The sequence below is a fragment of the Aotus nancymaae genome, unplaced genomic scaffold (genome assembly GCF_030222135.1).
Source record: "Aotus nancymaae isolate 86718 unplaced genomic scaffold, 86718_ANA_hifiasm-v0.15.2.pri h1tg000006l, whole genome shotgun sequence".
NCBI classification, from domain to species: domain Eukaryota; kingdom Metazoa; phylum Chordata; class Mammalia; order Primates; family Aotidae; genus Aotus; species Aotus nancymaae.
The window spans coordinates 45,669,613-45,685,971 of NW_026988417.1; the positions used below are offsets into that span (position 1 = coordinate 45,669,613).

Sequence of the window (16,359 nt, forward strand, 5' to 3'; positions counted from 1 at the left end):
AGGCAGGTGGATCACCTGAGGTGAGGAGTTTGAAACCAACCTGGCCAGCATGGTGAAAACCCATCTCCACTAAAACACAAAAATTAGCCAGGTATGGTGGTGAACACCTGTAATCTCAGCTATTTGGGAGGCTGAGGCAGGAGAATTGCTTGAACCTGGGAGGTGGAAGTTGTAATGAGCCGAGATCACACCACTACACTCCAGCCTGGGAGACAGAGTGAGACTCCGTCTTAAAAAATGAAAATAAAATGTTTAAAGATTTTGTTTTGGAGTTTCATTGAGCACTACTGATTTGGTATTGTCTATCTTGCCTTTCCTCAATGAATCAAATTCTGTCATGCCTGAATTAGCCCGACTAATTTTATTAGCAAGTTCATATCCATTAATCATGCTAACTTACCTCAGTGTCAAGGAATTCCCTATGGCCCATAGTTTCTAAATATGTCACACTTTCTTTCAAGAAATAGCTTGCACACTTAAGAAAGCTGGTGGAACACTTGTAAACACACCTAGAAGAAAAATAATTTTAATGCTGTTGGCCAAAGAGCATTAATTCCTTTCTGAAAAATGTTCCATCTTCTCTGGAGTGCTTGCAATTTGGACTAATGAAGAATTAATAGAAAACTTGTTGTGTAGGACAGCAAAAATACAGCACTTAAAGGTTTTCTTTTCTATCTAAAAATAGTATCCACCAAAACTAAGTCATAGGCTTTACTATATTCAGATGTCACTGTTAACCTTTATATTAAGAGATGGATAAAATAATTATTTATATAATAAGTAGTTTCTCTAACTTGTAAGTAATAAATACTTTCATAGAAAAAATTTCCATCTGACAAGGTTGCTGTGTGAAAAAAATGTTATAATAGATATGAATGGGTTATGAGAACCATGAGCACAGAGCATGCCACGGGAAAAGGGAATTATTGTCATGCATGTGGTTTTACATAGATGGTAGAGAAATGAGATATTGGTGTATTTTAGGTCCTTCCATAATGTTCATCATTATCACCATTATTTTCTTCAAAAAGATTTTAGTAAGGTTATCAATATCATATGTCTGTATTTTTATTTATCATAGAATCAGGTCCTAGATTGGGCTACTCACCCTAGAAATGCAATAAAAGACCAGGTGTGAAGGGTACTTGCTCCACCTCACCTATTCCCAGATGTAATATACTAGCATATATACATTTTCACTGGATAACTTCCATTGCAAATTGGATACATTGTTGCCTGAATTTATAACCATGATAAAATTTTCATTCAATATTTATTGAAAACGGAATGAGTTGTATAGCAAAGATTTCACCACATGGCATATAGCTCTTTCTCTACAAGAAACAAAACAGTTTCCAAAGAGAAAAAGGGAAAAGTCTACATGCACACACACACACAAGTCTAAGTGGTGATTACCCTTATTTACATTATTTTCTCCTTTCTGTTCTCCTCCTACCACATGGAGTAAGTAAATGATAATAAATCCTACATATTAATATAGCATTTATCAGTTAGTATTATTTTGCCATTTTTTAAAGTTGAAAAATTAAAATTGTATATATTTATTGTGTACAACATGATGTTTTCAAATATGTATTCATTGTGGAATGGCTAAATACAGCTAATTAACCAATTCATTACCTCATATACTTGTCTTTTGTGGTAAGATTTACTCTTATCAATTTTCAAGACAGTCTCTTATACTTTATGATCATATGTTTTTAATCTTTATTGAAAAGAATTGTGGAGCAAAGATTTTTGCCACAGGTTTAACTGTGAGGAATCCTGTGTGGCACTCAGAAGAATCTGGATGCTAATGAGGAATCACTATGAGCTGAAACATGTATTCCACTGTTGATCATGGCAAAATTTACAATATGACTGTAGCTGATATTTAATTTTCCTATACTGTCTGAATTATAAACAAGAACTCAACACCAAGACTTAGAATTCATCACAGAAAATTGTTTATTTTCATGGCCAACAGAGTCCATCTGTCCACAGATTCTTTTTTTTTTTTTTTTTTTTTTTGTTTCCTGAGACGGAGTTTCGCTCTTGTTACCCAGGCTGGAGTGCAATGGCGCGATCTCGGCTCACCGCAACCTCCGCCTCCTGGGTTCAGGCAATTCTCCTGCCTCAGCCTCCCGAGTAGCTGGGATTACAGGCACGCACTACCATGCCCAGCTAATTTTTTGTATTTTTAGTAGAGACGGGGTTTCACCATGTAGACCAGGATGGTCTCGATCTCTTGACCTCGTGATCCACCCGCCTCGGCCTCCCAAAGTGCTGGGATTACAGGCGTGAGCCACCGCGCCTGGCCCACAGATTCTTTTATAAACATCTCTTTAAAAATAGAAATGCTTATGAAAGTGAGCATATACACTCTAAGTATTTGGAAGTGTAATACTAATTTGTACATAGCAATTAAAAGATAATTGATTTTTTTTGAAGATAATTGATTTGCTTAGCACGTTGTGGTTTCTAAACTGCTTTAACCTTAATTTTCTCAACTGTTGCTCACAACAGGCCAGTAAAATGCTATTTTTTTCATTTTGGAAATGAGGCAAGTCAGGCGCAGTGGCTCACTCTTATAATCCCAGCACTTTGGGTGGCTCAGGCCAGAGGAGCAGTTGAGGCCAGGAATTCAAGACCAACCTAAGCAATACAGAAAGACTCTGTCTAAAATAAAAAAGAAAAAGAAAAAAAAATAGCCAGCTGTGATGGTATATGCCTGTAGTTCCAACTACTTGAAAGGCTGAGAGATAGGAGGATTCTTTGAGCCCAGGAGTCTGAGGCTGCTGTGAGCTAGGATGGTGCCACTGCACTCCAGCCAGAATGGCCAAGTGAAACTGTCTCTTAAAAATAAAAAAGAGGCATCTTAGGAACAAAAGGTTATGTCAGTCACTTATAATTAGACTTGCATGTGGTAAAATCAAGCAGTTTTGCAATCTAAGCCCATAATCTGCCCAATTGATATTCCTCCAAAAAGTCACAATGTTAAGAACTGGAAGAAGATGCAAATGAGAATAGTAGTAACTGAGACGAGGACTGTATGTAGCCTGGGGGTTATTCTTTTTATATATATGAAGGTAAGGTTGAAGGAGGTTTTACATCTTTAAAAAGGATACAGTATGACTAATAGTAAAATGTGAATATCCTTGCCATTGAACAAGAAGCAATGTCTTTAAATTATTGCAAGGTGGTTTCTGAGTAAATAGTATAATTGCTCTTCAATATGGTTAAAAGACTCTGGAATTAATTGTCCAGAATGAATATCATTTTTTATTTTAAGATTTTTCAGGAATACATAAATATTCCTTTGGGAAGTCTATATGAAGTGCAGTTTGCCAGATGTCAGGCATGATTCAAATCATTCTTTCTCCACAGTAGAGTAGATTACAATGGCAGTACATGACATCGTGCAGGAGGTACACAGTGTGTTCTTACTAGTCACTAAGGCATTCACAAAGTCACTATTGCCATATGAATGCCTTAGAAAAAGTGAACTTTCTGTTTTTATTATCTTGGGATTCATATCAAAGACTTTATGATTTTACAGCTGCCAATCTATTTTCCTTTCATGGGCAATTTTACTTTGTATTAATAGAGTTTTTAAAAACAGACAATAACTAAAGTGCTATGATTATTATCACCATCTCTCTCCAGCAGCTCGAGCCATTTATAGTGAGCCCAATCTTCCTGTCTCTAATTGCTAGGGGAAACCTAAGTAGAAAGAGAAAGTGCAGGGGGATGTCCTCTGTAACACTTTGCACAAGGTGAGGCAACAAACTTTCAAGATCAATCCCAACTCTTGAATTCAAACCACTTCATGAAATGAAACAGGAATGTGTTAAGAGAGAAATATCGAATCGTGCCACCACTGGGATCAGTCTTCAGACCAAGTCAACATGTCCATTTGTATGTGCCTCATAACTACTTTTTAGGACTCACCCATAGATAAGTTGTACTTCAAAGTAAAATCCAGATAAGGGCAAATTGATAACCTTTATGTGTCAAACAGAGAAGTATTTATTGAAAAAGAATTTGTGGTTTGAAAAACACCCTCTCCTTTCAAGTGCATTCAGTTTCAGTTATTTATCAGGCATTCCTCTCCAGAATAGAATTATAATATTCAGAGGTCAGTTTTCATGAACATAGATTCCTCTGTACAATTTCTCTTTATGACCTTCCCCATGACATCATTACCTTAACTTCAAACTTTAAAATTCAATTACATCTATTTTCTCTATATTGGTGGAAATGTTTATGTATACATTCAAGTATAGTTCTAGTACTTTTATTACCTATTTATTTAGTTAATTAATTAATTTTTTTTAGAGACAAAGTCTTGCTCTGTCACCCAGGCTGGAATACAGTGTCATAATCCTAGCTCACTGCAGCTTCAGTATCCTGGCTCAAGTGATCCTGCTACATCAGCCTCCCAAGTAGCTGGGACTGCAGGCATGCGTCACCACACCTAACTCACTTTTAAAAAATTATTTTTTGTGGAGATGGCGTCTTATTACATTGCATAGGCTGGTCTTGAACTCCTGGCTCAAGGGATTCTCCCTCCTTGGCCTCCCAAAGTGCTGGTATTACAGACATGATCCACTGTGCCAGACCCCTAGTACTTTAACCTACTGGTTACCTTATACCTGCAGGTGCAAATTTTAATATATTCAAATGCAATCTCTTACAGGACATTCCACTTGTTATCAAACCTTAGATGATAATAATAGTAAAACTCTTTTTTTGGCTTTCTTTATTTCACAGGATTATACACTCACCATGTATTTCCAGCAGTCTTGGAAAGACAAAAGACTTTCTTATTCTGGAATCCCACTAAACCTCACCCTAGACAATAGGGTAGCTGACCAACTCTGGGTACCAGACACCTACTTTCTGAATGACAAGAAATCATTCGTGCATGGGGTCACAGTGAAAAATCGAATGATTCGACTGCATCCTGATGGAACAGTTCTCTATGGACTCCGGTAAATGGCTTTATGTTGCATGTTTCAATTTTTTTTTTCATTTTCAACTTTTGGAAGTGGGCAAAGGGGAGAGAAGCAAGAATATACAGATGTATATATAAAGGGGGTGTCATATACTTATGGAGGTCTATTACTAACCCTCATATAGTTAAGGGTCTATTACTAACCCTCATGTAGTTAAGGGTCTATTACTAACCCTCATGTAGTTAAGGGCTTATTGCAAATTGTAGGCAACACATGGAAATTAGCTACCAGTTTTACCAAAGAAATATCTGAACTGTAACCCGTTATTACAGTGGAGGTTCTTTATTCTTTGGTGTCACCTTTTGTGATTCTTTTGAGAAACAGATGAAACCTATATATCCACAAACACATATATGCTTCAAATTTTTCTGTTATTTCAGAGTGTTCATAAGCCCCTTGAAATACTTCCATGTTCCATGAACACTAAGATGAAACTCCAGTTACAGGTCAAAATACAACAATTAATGTCTTTAAATTCACCAATGCCCCAAAACAACATACTGGTGAAAAAAATTTATCTGTGATGAAACTTCTAATCGTGCCCTAGTGGTTGGTTATTTAGTTGATAGCTTTGATCTTCATTTGCACAGTAAAATAACATCAGTGATCTTGGCAAAATGATCTTTGAAATTTTTCCACTCTTACTGTACCCCAAGAACTTTCAACTTCAGTTAAAAATCTCTGAGCTAAAAGTCTTTGGGAGAAATGGTAAAATAAACTAACAGTTCCCTTGAGTCTATTGATAGCTACGACAGAAAAAGCCTACTAATCCAAAATTGGTGGTTAATCATTAGTTATGGTTCATATACTATAAATCAATTGTAATTTTTCTGTTACTGATGTAACTTCCATCAGACATGCCCAATGTGTAAGGGGATAAATTACCCTTCTAAAGTATTCTGGGAGAGTAATTTCATGACTCAATTTAATAGGCTAATCAACTATGACGTGTAAGTATATGGATTAGTTAATAATGTGTAAAAAGTTGACTAGTTGAAAACAAAGCAACTAGATTTATTATTTATTTTTTTTTTTTTGCAAGAGAGAATGTGGGTTACATTGTCATATTACAGAGTCTCACTTCAGGCATTTCCCAAATTATTACTAGCATCTACCAATGGGAATAATACAAAGGAAGGAAAATATTTAAGGATCATGAAGTTGAATACATTTCATTTTACAACTGGGAAAGAAAAACAGAGACAGAAAAGGGAGAAGTACCATGTATAAGGGAATAATAAGGTAATGGCAGAACTGGGACTAAGATCCGTGTATTCTGATTCCCATACCAATGCTTTTCCCACTCCACCACCATTTAAGTGCACTTAGAAGTCAACACCTAGGCCGGGCGCCGTGGCTCACGCCTGTAAACCCAGCACTTTGGGAGGCTGAGGCAGGTGGATTATGAGGTCAAGAGATCGAGACCATCCTGGTCAACATGGTGAAACCCCGTCTCTACTAAAAATACAAAAAATTAGCTGGGCGTGGTGGCACGTGCCTGTAATCCCAGCTACTCGGGAGGCTGAGGCAGGAGAATTGCCTGAATCCAAGAGGCGGAGGTTGCGGTGAGCCGAGATCGTGCCATTGCACTCCAACCTGGGTAACAAGAGCGAAACTCCGTCTCAAAAAAAAAAAAAAAAAAAAAAGTCAACACCTATTTCCAAGTCATACACCATTGCTTTAATCTCTTTGGAGCCAACCCAGTTCTTTGTAGCTTGTATCTAGCGAAAAGACCTTTCCAAAGATAAATACAAATCATTCATCTATTATCTGCACTCTGCTCTTTTTATGGCACCAATTTTCTTTGTAAGAGCCTCACACTAGTTCTCATAGCTTCCCTTTCTCTTCCTCTGTCTTTCCCACTTCCTCTTCCCTCAAAGATTTGGTTTTCCTTTCCCTAGAGGTTATAAATATCCTGGAAAGACCATAAGGTATATCAAAGAAAGTGTGACATCTAGAGTCAGAGGATCGAGGTTGGGCATAAACTCCACAATTTTCTGACTTCTTGACCTTCAATAAATTATGTAAATTTGTTGAGACTAATTTTATCCCTATAGTAAGGAGCTAATATCCCCTTACTCATTATTAATCTTATAAATTAATCAATATGACAATACATAGTAAGTCTTAAATTACATTTCTCTAAAGTAGTTTTGCCTTATATAGCCTTATTAGGTACTGGACAAACTGCATACTGAGGGTAGTTTTCTAACTTTTAGGGGTGTCAGTAATTAAAATAGAGATAAAGTTGTTCAATTAAAATACACTTATCAAGTGCCTATTATGTGCCACACAGTTGCTATTTTGGCTTTGAGAATAGTTTTCCAGAAGCTGGGTAGAAATTTGTCAGTGGACATAAAACTGAATACAATAGATACTGGGGACTCCAAAAGTGGGGAGAAGAGGAGTGTGGCAAGTGTTGAAAAACTACCTATTGAGTTCTATAATCATGATTTAGGTGACAGGTTTAATAGAAGCCCAAACCTCAGCATCATGCAATATCGTCATGTAACAAACCTGCACATGTACCTCTTGAATCTAAAATTTGAAAGAAAAAAAGGAATTTGTCAGTGGAATGCACTTGGGACTTTGAGTCAAGAGACTTGTGGCCTAACTGGTTTGTGCCCTTCAGTAAGCCATTTCATCTCCCTGGGCTTCAGATCCACCAACCTTAAAAAAAAGTGTTTGGATAAAATTATTCCTAAATTTCCTACTTGTGTTAGTCGGTTTACATATTGCTGTAAAGATGCTACCCAAGACTGTGTAATTTACAAGCAAGAGAGGTTTCATTGACACAATTCTGCATGGCTGGGGAGGCCTCAGGAAACTTACAATCATGGCAGAAGGGGAATTAGGTACATCTTACATGGTGGCAGGTGAAACAGAGAATACCAAGGGGGAGGAACCCCACACTTATCAGAAGAACAGATCTTATGAGAATTTATTAACTATCACAAGAACGGTATGGAGAAATCACCCCATGATCCAATCACCTCCCACCCCACAACGGTCTCTCCCTTAATACCTGGGGATTACAATTTGGATTACAATTCAGGATGAGATTTGGGTGGGGGACAGAGAGCCAAAGTGTATCACCTACTAAACCTAAATTCCATTGCCTCTGTGATACTATATATTAGGGCATGCTTATTTTAATTTCCCGACGTAACATTTCCTAGTCTAAGAAATGACAATCTGCATTTTTTCTAGGTAAGAGCCTTTTAAAGAATATCTGTTATTTGTCACCTCCTGAGCACACATACTAGGATATCCTTATAATATAACATATGTATTGGTATATTTATAGCTGTATTTATTTTAGGCATGAGTAATTAAGAGAATCAAACTTCTTGCCTTATTCCTTTCTGTAAGTCCAGCTCATAGTAATCATGAAGGAGTCCATACATTAATGAGTAGGTTTTAGAAATAATGGAATCAATGAGATTTTCTGAATGCTCTGGAAAGCCTTTGGCTAGGTATTCCATAATCATAACAGCATATCATTAAACAAAATGAATTTTTTGCTATATTAAAACTCAATAAACTCAATATGAGATGCTATAACTTAACTTATATGAAGCCATAAGAATACAACCAGTTGTTTTCTACTTTTATGAACTATGTCAAATGAGATTTTACACCAAAGGGATGGCACATAGTCCCGTAAACACCATGAAATAACAGAATGGTGTCTTGTGGGGGACTGGGACTTCTAGAGGAACCAGGCTACTATGCAACAGATATTCAGCCCTTGGGAGAGACTCCATTCTTTGTGCCTTTTGCCCTTGGATTGCATTCCTGTGACAAAACGCATTACACAAAGGAGTAACCAGCAACTTCTATTACTACCTCTTCCATTTAGTTGGGGAATCTAAATAAATAATGTCCATGATATACTGTAAATTGTGTTAGGAGACCAGAGCCATGAGCTATTCATCTTGGTTCTCTCAGAACACATGATGTCATTTCCATTGTTACTCAAAAGCTGGAAACCATCGTTCTCTGCAAACTGACACAAGAACAGAAAACCAAACACCGCATGTTCTCACTCATAAGTGGGTATTGAACAATGAGAACACATGGACACAGGGAGGGGAACATCACACACAGGGCCTGTTGGGGGTCCAGGGGGGCTAGGAGAGGGATAGCGGCGGGGGGAGGATTGGGGAGGGATAACATTAGGAGAAATGCCTGATGTAGATGACAGGGGGATAGATGCAGCAAAACACCATGGCATGTGTATACTTACGTAACAAACCTGCAGGATCTGCATATGTACCCCAGAACTCAAAGTATAATTTTAAAAAGTGGAAACTGTACAATATCATCTCCCTCTCTGTCACTTAAAATTCTTCTGTTTTTCCTCCCTTCCTTCCACTTAACTTTGAGGAGGATTTTTCTCTTTTTTCTATGGCTAATCTCTCCATGCCTCCATGTAATATTCATGTTGCACACTCTTTTCAGAGTTTGCTCACCCATTTTGCCTACCTCTTCAGCCCTTCCTCTCTGTTGACTCCCTCCCTTCAGTTTCTGCTTTGAGCACCACTTTTCTCACGGCTTTGGTTTCCTCTACTTCCTCACAACACATTACTCCTCTATCCCCAACAACGTGGTTCCCATCCATGCTACTTCTCTAAAACAGTTCTATCAAACATTCCCAAAACCGTCACTGGTTTCTCAATCTATACTCTTGACTTCTCTGAATGTTTTAAGAGTAATGAATGACTCTGACTTTAGGGCTTCCAAGACGCACCACAATTTTTAAATTATCTTGTTCTTATGTCTTTTTGTTATTTTATTATTGGCTCCTCTTTTGCCTCTAATTGGGGAACTATAGGGATTCTTCAAGGTTTGATCTGTTTATTGAATTTAACATCTTTAAATATCTAAACTCCCAAACTATTGAGTTTCAAAAATTTCCAATTGCTCACTAGTGCCTGTATGTGGATTGCCTGCCAACTCGTCCTCATATGACCTATATACTTCATATCATTTGTTTTTCTCAAAACTGGGCTTTTCTCAAGTGCTAATGAAATTACTATCATCCTATTAAAAAGGCTTAAACAGGAAGGCAACTGTAACTCCACATCTCTTTTGTCACTGAGATTTAATCTTTTGTTTCTATTCCACTCTATCTCAATCACCTTCTCTATTTCCAAATAACTTCTACCACCTAACTTAACATCCTCACTATCTGTCACTTTCTGGCCCATTTCCGATCTCAATTTTTCTCCTCATTTCTGCCATCTTATTCCTCCTACAAAAAAAAAAAAAAAGGTGATTCCTCTATCAGAAATCTAAGATCCTCTAATTATTTCTGTAAACATATCTGAGGCATTTCAAACTTAAGTACATTTCAAATATTTCATCCTGTAAATGCTTCATAAAATATACAGTCAACTCTGGAATAACATGGGTTGAATTGCACAAGTCCATTTATAAGAGGGTTTTTTTCAATAAAAGTTACACTGAATGTTCCTACCTTTCCGTCCTCCCTTTCCATCTCCTCCCTGTCATCCACTTCTGCCACCCCTGAGACAGCAAGAAGGATCTTCTTCCTCCTCTTCCTCAGTCTACCCAATGTGAAGACTATAAGGATGAAGATCTTTATGATGACTCATTTTCACTTAATAAATAGCAAAAATATTTTCCCTTATAATTTTCTTATTGTAAAAATACAGTATGTAAGACCTATACTGTAAATTATATGTTCATTACTGTTTACATTATCAGTAAGTCTTTTTATTAGTAAGGCGTTTTATTAGTAGGGTGTAAGTGTTCTATTAATAGTTATATTGTGAGGGAGTCCAAAGTTATACGTGGGTTTTCGATTGCATGAGGGGCTGTCAGAGCTTTTAATCCCTACATTTTACAAGGGTAACTATACTTATACTACAAAAATTATTTGTCATTTCTCTAAAATTCAAATATAACTGGGAAACCAATATTTTACCTGGTAACCCTGCAGCCCTACTGGTGCCCTTCCTTCTCTGCCCCCAAAAACCCTCTTTCCCCCACTCCACCACTTTTCTCCTTCTTACTTTTTCTTCAAAGTTCCTTTCAAATTTCACTTTTTCCATGAGGACCTTTACAATCTTCCTAACCAGGTGAAAACTCTCTCGTATTTGATGCCCTACTGCAATTTAATCTTATACATTGCAATTTGCAACTCTCTTACAATGTTTTATCTTTCTGTAATCTTTTTCCACTGATGTACAGGATTGTATATTTGTTGAAAATGTAAACTGTATTTCCTTAACCTTTGTATATCCTCTCTCAAACCAAATAGATATCCAATAAATGTTCATAAAAATGAAATTTGTAAGTGTAGGATGAAGTCACCTGATTCACAATAGTTGTCAGCTGCAACATTTTCTATATCTACATGATGGCTTTTAACCAAAAAGCAATTATCGCTATTAATGACCAGATGTATTCTGCCTCTTGTCTAAATATGATCCAGATGGTTGCATACACTTATTATCTCCAAGGCCTAGCCATGTGGGTGCTGAAAGACTGTGTTTATCTTTCCCTGAAAATGGCAGGCATGGAGCAATTTAATTCTGAAAAGACATTTAGTGGAGTATTTAACTTCCTCAAAAAAAAAAAACCTTTTTAAATTTTTTGCCTTCTCCTCCTAGCCCCTGCAATTGCTTTTCTTTTAAAGTTCCACAATGCTCCTTCCTTCTTCTTTCACCAGAGGTGAGCCCAGGACCACGTGGTTTTGAAGAACTAAAATGAAAGTGTGTGAATGGCTAGTGGAATAAGGAGTGCTGTGTTTCGAATGCTTGTTTTCTCCAAAGCTCATGTTGAAATGTAATTGCCATTTTGACAGTTTGGAGAGCAGGGATCTTTAAGAAGTGACTAGGTCATAAGGGCTCCATCCTTGCAAATGGACTAAAGCTTTTCACGGGAGTTGGTGTACCCCCTCTAGCATATGCGCTCTCTCTCCTGCCCACTTTCTCTCTCTCTTGCTCTCTTACTTTGCCCTTCTGCCATGTGATGCCTTCTGCCATCCTATGATTTAGCAAGAAGGCCGCACCAGATGCAGCTCCCTAGGGAATCTCAGATTGCTCAGCCTCCAGAAGTGGGAACCAGTACATTTCTGTTTATTATAAATTACCTAATCCTTGGTATTCTGTTATAGCAACAAAAAATGGACTAAGGAAGTGAAAAGCCTTCCATTCCAATAGTGGTCCACATTAGGTCTCTGTGCATTGTTACAGAGTATGTATGTAGGTCTGTTATGCATATATTGTTAAGTATATACAGAGTAGGATGTATATACAGTATCATTTTAACTAATATTAGTAGCAATTGTATCATGAAATTTAACCAAAATCCATCTATGTAAGTAATTGAAAGTATACTATCTATTAGACACTATGCTTAATGCTCTACCTACATTGTCGTATGTAATCTTTATTCCAACACTATGAGCCGTGTACTACAATTAAGCTAATGTGAAAGATACCAACACTGGGAGATCTAAAGTAACTTTTACTGTCTCATAATTTGTTACTTCTTTACTTTTTAAAAGGAGGTCCAAAAGGGTACTGCGTTTGACTGCTAAATTGTCCACATCTATTTTACTCTACAGTTTCCTCTGTTCACTTTTTAGCCCCCTTGTAAATTATTTTTGAAGAAATGATATCATTTTTGTGATTATATTCCCTTGTTGTAAATGTCTTTATCTCCTATATTAAAACTTGAGCAAATTTAAATTACCTCAATTTAGGGTTGTGTTTTGGCATTCTGCTTCATAAGCAGTATAGTGTACTCCTATGAAGGAACAAAAAATGCCTGACTTTCTTTTTTTATTATATGTAAATTGATGAGCAGATTCATATATATTGATAGCATGATCTACCTACTTCTATTAGTTTTAATGTAATCGTATTAGTTTGCTGGAGCTGCTGTAACAAAGTACCACAAACTGGATAACTGAAACAGTAGAAATGTAGTATCACAGTTCTGGAAGCCAGAAATCAAAAATCAAGATGCTGGCAGCACCGGTTCATTTTGGGGCCTCCGAGGAGAAGGTCTGTTTCAGACCTCTCTCTTTGGTGCCTAAATAGCCATCTTCCCCCTGTGTCTCCACATAATATTCCCTCTATGTGTATTTGTACTTAAATTTTCCCCTTCTATAAGGACACAAGCCATCATTAGTCATGTTGGATTAGAACCCACCCTAGTAATCTCACTTTAACTTGATTCCCCCTCTAATGACTCTATTTTTTAATAAGGTCACATTCTAAGTCATGGAGGTTTTGAACTTCCACATATGAATTTGATGGGACACAATTCAACCTATAATAGCAACTAATAATAATTTTCTAAACCTATTTAGCATTTGCAAAATGGAGATGTTCTATCATCTCTTCTTTATTTATAAACTATACTACTCTCTACTAAGAACTTAACTCACTATTTGATTATGTTGAGGCAGAGTTTGTGCAGTGAAAGCAGGATAAATACTTGACTGCTTCCTCTTATTTAGCAGTTTTCTAAACAAGTTATTTTCCTAAAATCTTCCAAATGTGACCACCAAAAGAGTTGGCATTTTCTTGTTTTATATTCATATACCTTTCTTTGTTTAAAAGGTAGCACATTATGGCAACCACTCTATACCTTACAAAGTGATTTTGCAAAGCCACCATAAATGTTGAAGGCATTTTTTTTTTTTTTTGAGACGGAGTTTCACTGTTTGCCCAAGCTGCAGTGCAATGGCCCGATCTTGGCTCACTGCAATCTCTGCCTCCTGGGTTCAAGTGATTCTCCTCTCTCAGCCTCCCAAGTAGCTGGGATTATAGGCATGCACCACCATGCCTGACTACTTTTTTGTGTTTTTAGTTGAAATGGGGTCTCACCATGTTAGCCAGGCTGGTCTCAAACTCCTAATCTCATGAACTCCACCCACCTCAGCCTCCCAAAGTGCTGGAATTACAAGCATGAGCCACCACTCCTGTCCTTGAAAGCGTTTTTAACCCAAGTCTTCTCACTTCAGAGTCTACACTCTTAGCCCCAGCACAAGGCATCTTACCGTACCTGCACATCGTTTCTAGGAAGACAGTTGTCTTTGTATGATGATTTCATTGCTCGCCATCATAGAAATGAAAATAACTATAGAAGGTAGACAGCCTAAATGAGACTAGTTCTGCCAAATGTGTGAGCTTTTTAAAAATGTATATAATTTTGTTGGCTTTTCTAACTCATACTAATGACTCTAAATTCCAAAGAGAAGCCATTCCACTTCAGATTTTAGAAATGAGTCTAAAGTTAACTAGAAACCTGTGGTCTGATGAGAATTTTGAGAACTCCTCTACTGTATTTGTTTACCTGGCTCTACTTGGAATCGATTTTTTGATGTTCTTGGCAGTGTCTGACCACAGATCGTGTGTGAGAATAAAATCAATGGCTACACTTACTGAATATAAAAGAAAGATAGAGTTTTTCACTATTTCTTGGAGAATCATCTCATCTTGCCTTGGTCTTCATGATAAAGCAAAGTAAAAAATAGAGGCAATTATCTTGATAATACAGATCCACTATATACACGCACACATACACACATGTACACACACGCACAACATTATTGATTTTTCAAGCAGTTTGGGGGTCCTAAATGTTTAATATTAGCTCTCTGTATTGATTATCCACACTGAAAAAAATTGTTTCTCTCTTCTACAGACTTTCCCTGTAGAGAAGCAATTATGATTACATTCAAAAGTCCTGGGCAGATCTCACAGGGCTTCCTGTGACATATGCTAGGTAAAAATACTGTGCAGTCGATTGCAGAGAATAAATATGAGAGTTGATATAGTATTTGCAGAGGAAGCTTGGCTGTTATTGACAAATGCATCTTGTTAAGAGAAAGAAACCCGCTATTTCAAATGGAAGAGAGCAAAAACAGACCATACATAAAGAAAAGGTAAATCGGTTTATTAGAAAGAATGACTGGAGACTTTACAATTCCCGCTAAAGGACACAGTGTTGATATTCCCCTCACAGCTTAGTTGACTTACATTTTAGAGTTTCAACAGTGGAGTACAGAGGAAGCTGTTCAAAATGTTCTCCAGTGACAGGACTGCTATTTTTGCCTATCAAAGTTTTTATTTTCATGTTCTTTATTCGTCTATGTATATGGAAAACTTTATAATTAAATTATATTAGTTAGGATGCCTTTTTTGGTATATATGGTATTGTAACTCATTAAACTATTAAATGAGCAATTGAAATAATTACATAATTATTACAGCTATTGCGTGGCTATGTTGTTTGTGGATGTATCATTATGGTTAAACCTTCTTAATTAAATTAATGCAGAAGATTAAATACAAACAGTAACCAAAATAATAAGAGCTACATGTCTTGACCTTGACTGTGTGTCTTGTGGAAGAATACCAAATGTCAGTTCCCAAGAAAAAAGAAAAGCCTTAGAGAAACAATGTTATCAAAAAAAGAAGGAAGGAAAAAGAAAAGAAAAAGCAAGTATCCAGAGATATGTTATGAATTTTACATCTTAGTTATATTACTACAAATGACACTACTTCCTGAGATGTATCAGGTTTTGACAAACATTTATGAAATTTTTCAAATAGTCTTCCCCAGGCTCATCTTACTTCATTAAACCATCATTCCAAACTTAGTATTTTAGTACCACTTCCATGATTTTTGCCACAACTGCACATCATTGAAAAACATTGACTTATTATTTATGTATGTATTGGTGTGTATACACATATAAAACACATATAATTTTAAAGAAAAGTTTCATTAACTCTGTATATGGAAAATCATTATTTTTAAACATACATTAAAATACATCTAAGCAACACATTTTATTAAAATTTAAAAATTTGTGCTCATGTTTCATTTACAATGATAGTGCCTTATTTATAGAATTGAGATAAACACTATTGCCTATGTAACACATGTTGCTTATATCGTCATGATCAAAATAAAAGCCTAAGTTTTCTTTTTTTTTTTTTTTTTTTTTTTTTTTTGAGATGGAGTCTCGCTCTGTTGCCCAGGCTGGAGTGCAGTGGCATGATCTAAACTCACTGCAACCTCCACCTCCTGGGTTCAAGCAATTCTCCTGCCTCAGCCTCCTGAGTAGCTGGGACTACAGGTGTGTGCCACCACGCCTGGTTAATATTTTGTGTTTTTAGTAGAGACGGGGTTTCACGTGTTAGCCAGGATGGTCTTGATCTTCTGACTTCATGATCTGCCTGCCTTGGCCTCTTTTTGATCATGATGTTAAAGCTAGGCTCCCTCCAATCAATGGTATGTATCCCAGATTGTGAAATGGTCATCCAGAAGCCACCATTTGGCTGTGCTA

The 16,359-nt window shown here is 36.8% G+C and overlaps 1 protein-coding gene across 3 annotated transcripts in view; it reads left to right on the forward strand.

The window, feature by feature from the left end:
• Nucleotides 1-16,359, forward strand: part of GABRB1 (gamma-aminobutyric acid type A receptor subunit beta1) — a 438,325-nt gene that overhangs the window by 165,698 nt on the left and 256,268 nt on the right. For all 3 annotated transcript variants that reach the window (XM_064366790.1, XM_064366794.1, XM_064366788.1), the window contains exon 4: nt 4,774-4,994. In XM_064366790.1, the coding sequence (XP_064222860.1) occupies nt 4,774-4,994 (221 nt within the window). The remainder of the gene's footprint in view (nt 1-4,773; nt 4,995-16,359) is intronic.